General features: G+C 29.4%; 1 protein-coding gene across 2 annotated transcripts in view; it reads right to left on the bottom strand.

Moving 5' to 3' along the window:
- LOC106465993 (solute carrier family 12 member 2-like) overlaps window positions 1-6,032 on the bottom strand; it is a 95,417-nt gene that overhangs the window by 35,465 nt on the left and 53,920 nt on the right. For both annotated transcript variants that reach the window (XM_022393960.1, XM_022393961.1), the window contains exon 9: window positions 1,171-1,383. In XM_022393960.1, the coding sequence (XP_022249668.1) occupies window positions 1,171-1,383 (213 nt within the window). The remainder of the gene's footprint in view (window positions 1-1,170; window positions 1,384-6,032) is intronic.

Raw genomic sequence — 6,032 nt, 5'->3', positions numbered from 1 at the left:
AATGCCATCCCTACTATCTTGTTTGCATTGTTTTTGAAGGATTGATATTAGCCATCACTACATTTACTTTTTTAAGTTTTTTTCTTTACTTATATAATAATAAATTTTGAAGAAAGACTACGACGAGTGGCTCCCAACTGTTCAAAATGGACAAAAAAAACCTGTAAAATTCTACTTATTGCATTTCTTATTTTACAGCTTCCACTCTTCTAAAAACATAAATACACACCATATAAAATTGGAATTACTTTCTCAATAACAACTTATTTTCTGTAGAGCTCCCTTTCTTCCTTATATGGATTATAAACTTTTAGTTGTTATATCAGGAATGTTTTGTAACCACACGACTTCAAATAATCTTATCACATCATGGTTATGTATTTCTTTTGATGCTACATAAAGGCAACAGATTATTTTCATTGGTTCTCCTGCCTGTTTATTTTTTGTTGTTGAAGTAATCAAGTATTTTGTTTTACCTACCGTCATGCCCCAAGTTGAACAAAAAATGCAGCTTGGCTAACTAATTAATGAATATTTGCTATAAAATTCTTTATCAATGCTATAAGTGTAGCTACCAGTTTGGCCACCAATTTTGATTTTATTCCTTTAAATCACACACTCAATCCATTTTTGGTCACACCTTTTTTTCACACCTAAGGTGTTTATTAGATTACTTTAGCAGTCCCTTTTTGGTTAACAAAAACTCCTGTGTGTAATTTGACACAGGTGGTAACATACAGTGGACTTGAATTTAGAGATCAGTGAAGATCTTTCTGACACAGCTGTACATAATTTCTAAACAAATTACAGAGGTAACTTTTATAAACACCATCTGGGCTGGTAGATGACATAATTAGGCCTGTGATTATATTTTGCTAATAAGCATGTGAAACCTGGCTTTCAGGTTAATGATTACGAACATATTATGAAAAAACTATGTCATGTTGTGATTTTTATTGATCAGCAAAAACATTCAATAATTACCTTACTTTAAGTGTTTCATATATATAGTTTCATTTCTGATTTCTTAATTTTTTAATACAAATACAGAACTGACCAAAATGATGCCACTGGACTGAAAACAATGAAATCTGGCTTACGTGACTGTATAACTTTAAAACATTTTATATTTTTCAAAACTACTTTGAAATCCAATAAAAACAATCTTACCTGATAATTATTCATTAAACCAAAGGGGCAGATTTCATCTTCCCCAAAGGAACAGTTAGTTATTAGAGACAAAGTTCCATTCTCAACAAGTGTCTCTACCCCATTGGTGTCACGATATGTTACACATCCAGCAATTACTGCAAACAACATGTATGAAAGACTACTGATGATTATGGCTGAAAAGGTTCCTTTTGGTATGGAAGTCTGTGGGTCCTAGAAATAATATTAAGTGGATAAATAAACAACAGAATTTATTTTGCTGAAAACACACAGACACACACAAAAACATACTTAAAATTTCAAATAAGATGAGAAATAAGCTACTTCAAAACATACTAATATATAGATATAAAATATATCAGGTGATTAATGGGACTTAAAAGTATCAGTTTTATCTATATCGACAGAACAAATATTTTATCAAAAATGTAATATAGACGCAAAGTAGCTTCAAAAAAATCAAGTCGTAGCTTTAATTAAGAGTTAAAAAGCTTTGAAAATGTATTTTAACTTGTTTATTTTTGCTTTTAAAAATAAATACATTCAGAATGTATCACATTACAGCAATGAAATATGATAATTATAAAATACAAAGCTTTAAATTTTTTACGAAAGAGCAAAGGAAGTAAGTAATGAAGTACAAAAAATAACTATTTTATGTTTAAATTCATGGTAATTGCATCTGTAGTTCTGACATCATTTACAAGAAACCACACTTTACTTATTGTATGAAAATGTAAAAAATACTTACAGAAAGCCAAAATTATTGGATGCCAAATCTGGTATGACATATATATACCGTGTCAACTGAAGCAACTGTAAGATGTTACATAAATTGCCAAATGTGTGTGTGTGTGTACTTTAGGTTTGTACACCTGAGCAAGACTCCAATTCAAGGATATTTCATGAACTTAAAGAGTGCTGCAATGGTTTTGTTTTTTTAAAGACAACTTTAGGATCAACTACATTTAAATGTAAATAAAAGTACTTTCTCTAAAAGTGGTGTATAGAAATACTACGTATCTTGCACGGTCATAACATATTTCATATCTAACAAACTTTAAAATTTTCTAGGTAATAATTTCATAACACAGTAAAACTAGTAACGATCATATCCTCAATATAGCCTGAGCTGTCCAATCACAGAAGTCATCTACTTTTTCACAGGATAGTTGTATTATGTTCTACCTTATGTTGATTTACAACTGTCACATGGAGCAGAGATACTTCCAAGTTCTAGTGATTAATTTACATCTTGTCAGCTACAGAGAATGTGGACTGTGAAAGTAATTAGATGCTTTTATGGAGACTATCTACTGCTTTGAAATGATCAAAACCTTTGGTAAAGTGCTGTGTTTGAGTATAAAATATTTATTTTGTGCCAACTGTGCATTACTATAATTTTTGTTTCAACTTCATTTTGTTTCCTTTCACTTTAACTTTGTCATTTTTGACCTGTAAGGCATGTAATACAAACGTAGTGTGTAAAATACAAAGTACTTGGTAATGTTTGTAAAACTTATCTGTTTTTTTCTCTTCTGTACTTGCTCCCACATTAACATTCTCAGCAGACAAACCTTTCAACCTCCTGATATAAGAGGTAGTTTACTTGGGTGCCATTATTCCTTCAAACCAGTAATAAAACAAATGGGCTCACTTGTGTGCTAAATAAATATTTCACTTCTACATAATAAGCTGGTGTCTGAATTTTTTAAAAACATGCAAAACATTTTGTTCAGAAAACATTATGAATGTATGTTTTATTACATAATGACAAGGATCCCATAAAACAGTCTTTAGTAGTTTAACCATTGAAATTTAAATATATTCTTACAATACATATACTGATATGGTAGAATTATGTACACATATTTGTAATTAACTGTTAATATGGTAAAAAAAAGATTTCTTGTTTACTGACAAATTTTATAGGCCATTCACTATCTGAAACCATTGGCACTTGACTTATTCTGGACACATTGCCATAAACAACTAGCATAACTGCCCTTAATGATAACATATATTTTATAACATAGGAAAGGATGGAAACATATTTTAACATCTAACAGACTCAGTACATGTCTCTAACAAACTTGCTTATAATCACTGATTGACATATTAAGCACTTGTGTGTATCACTAATACTGTCATCATGTAGTAATAAAATATTAGCACATTCAAAGATTTGCCAAAAGCTCAATTAATCCCATCATGCAAAAATACTTTAATCTACATGCAGTGACACAAAAAAAGTTAAATTAACTTTGTATTAATGAAATTCATGTCTTTAGTGATGAAAGGTGCAAATGTCATTAAAAATTCCATTTTATACAATAGGTATTTTTCTTTTTCGTTAATATGTGAGCAATAAATGAAAGCCAGTCTCTATTGGAATGAAATTCACCCTAGAAGCTTGCTTCAAATCTTATACTTATGTTTGTTTTAAAGTAAAACTACACAATAGGCTATCAGTGTTCTGTCCATCAGAGGGAACTGAACCCTGTATTTTAGCATTGTAAATGTACACTTACTGCTGTCCTACTGAGGAACTCGATTCTTGCATACTAACACTTAAGAAAAAGATTGAAAAATCATGTTTTATATTGGAAAGAAAAATCTAGATTGGGCCCTCACACAATCAAGTGTGTGTTTGTGTGTGCATTTTATGAGAAGTATTTCAAATTTAAAAGTAAACTTAACTTGCACATCAGAAACAAAAACTTTCAATGCCTGTACATTGTAGTAGGGAGTACACCCACCAAATGGATTTGCAACTTTATTTCATGATTCCAGTGTGTGTGTCAATTTAAAACCTTTTTTTCTCTGAAACTGTGCAATAAAAATAAAAGTCTTAATTAATTAAGTGAATTTTATTTTTAGGCTCTCAGATTAAAAAAAAAAGAGAAGTCTGCTATTCAAAGCTTTTATAGCCTTAAATTATTATTTTTATATTCAGACTAAGAATTTTGCTGTATAAAAAAAAAAAAAATCACATGAGATGGAATGTGAATAAATAACTGACCAGCTATCTATTTGGAATACAGCTGTCAAAGTAGCTTAACTGACTAATGTTTATAAGTTCAATTCCCACTAATGATTGGACATCATAATTTGACTTGCCAACTAAAAACATAATTGCAAGTCTTGGTATTTTGAAATGTACATTAACTTGAAATTTTGTATGTGTAGTCTTTGTCTTTGGCATAAAGTTTACTTTCTTTATATTTATGTAACAAAAACCTTTGCTTTTACAAAAAACTTCATGTATTTACCATAGTAGAAACCAACTTGAATTTTTTTTTTTAATCTTGAGTTGGAAAATTAATTTTTCATACATTCAAAATAATTTTTTCTTTCCTATCAACATCATGGCACTGCTACAACAAAAACTATCTTAAATCTTTTATGGTATTTTTGGGTCCAATTCTGTCATATGTTATGGTCTTTCAATTAACATACAACTGTAAGTATTCTCATACTGAACATTATTTCTGCATTCAGAATATTAAGAAAACAAAACAGCTCTTTTTACCTAATGAAGTACTTAAGAACTAACTTGCTGATTCTAAACTATTATCATGGTAATTTCAAATTTTCTTTTCACTGATGTAGAAAGAAGTTAAACAAAAACTGATAAAATACAGAGTTAAAATTTTTGTATTTGTATTTATGGCAAAGCTACTAAGGCTATCTGCTACCATTTATAATTTTAAGCTATTACCCAGGAGGGTAACTAGTCAGTATCACCCTACCACTCACCATAAGGGATTGAATTTCATTCTTATAACACACATGGCTTAAAGTGCAAGGAATATTTTGTTGTATCACAAGGACAAAGTTAAAAACTGAGCATTATTAAATAAAAATAAATGTATTAATATAAAGTAAAGGTTTATGCATCAATTTATACCATAAAAACAAATTAAATGCACTGGAAAATTAATAACTTTTTTCTGATATACATATTTACAAATGTTATTTATTTAATGGAGAACTTTTGATCTATCTCTAGTGACATTAAATACCTAAAACATCAGACTTCCTAATTTATTCATGACCAATATTTTTTCAAAATTCAAACACTTGAAGGTAGACAGTAAGTTCAATTATTTTCATTGAAAGTTTTCTACACAGTGCTCCCACTTAAAACCATAATACTCAGCTTTATACAGTACTGATTCAACTAAAGAGGTACATGTATACTGTTCAGCATAACAAAACCATAGTTTTAAACTAGGAAGAAAACTGAACAGGATTCCCACAGGCAACACTGAAAGTTTTGGAACCAACTAACATGCTTTTTAACAGCAGGTGGTAAAATGAGAACAAAAAAGTAAAGCAATACAAAGGCCAGAGAGTTACTCTGAAAAAAAAGAAAAAATTAAATGAAAACTATGTTTATAAAGAAAGTGATGATTGGTGAAAGAAGAACATAATGTAATTTATCTCAGACATTATTAATATGTCTAAGTTATAGATGTTAACGTTTCTTATAATTATAGCCATTGTGGTAATTTCTTACATAGAAAATATTTTATGTAATCACAAATTTGCTGTTGTGGGTATCTAGAATTTCAACTATCTTAAGCTACTGAATATTAATTTTTTGTGATCTATTCAGTAACAGTGAAATCCTAAGTTTTAATAAGAATTTATGTTACTTTATTCACATTTCAAAATGTAAGACAATTCATCTTATGTATGTGTGTGTGTGTGTGTGTGTGTGTGTGTGTGTGTGTGTGTGTGTGTGTGTGTGTGTGTCTAGTGTTGTTATCTAGTAAGTAAGTAAAGTTACGTTACGTTTACTTTTTTCTTACTATTAGTTTGTAGTTACTGTTAGTTTTTGTTTTCGTACTTAGTAT

This window comes from Limulus polyphemus, unplaced genomic scaffold (genome assembly GCF_000517525.1).
Source record: "Limulus polyphemus unplaced genomic scaffold, Limulus_polyphemus-2.1.2 Scaffold2116, whole genome shotgun sequence".
NCBI lineage: Eukaryota > Metazoa > Arthropoda > Merostomata > Xiphosura > Limulidae > Limulus > Limulus polyphemus.
This window is presented reverse-complemented; position numbering and strand designations above follow the sequence as displayed.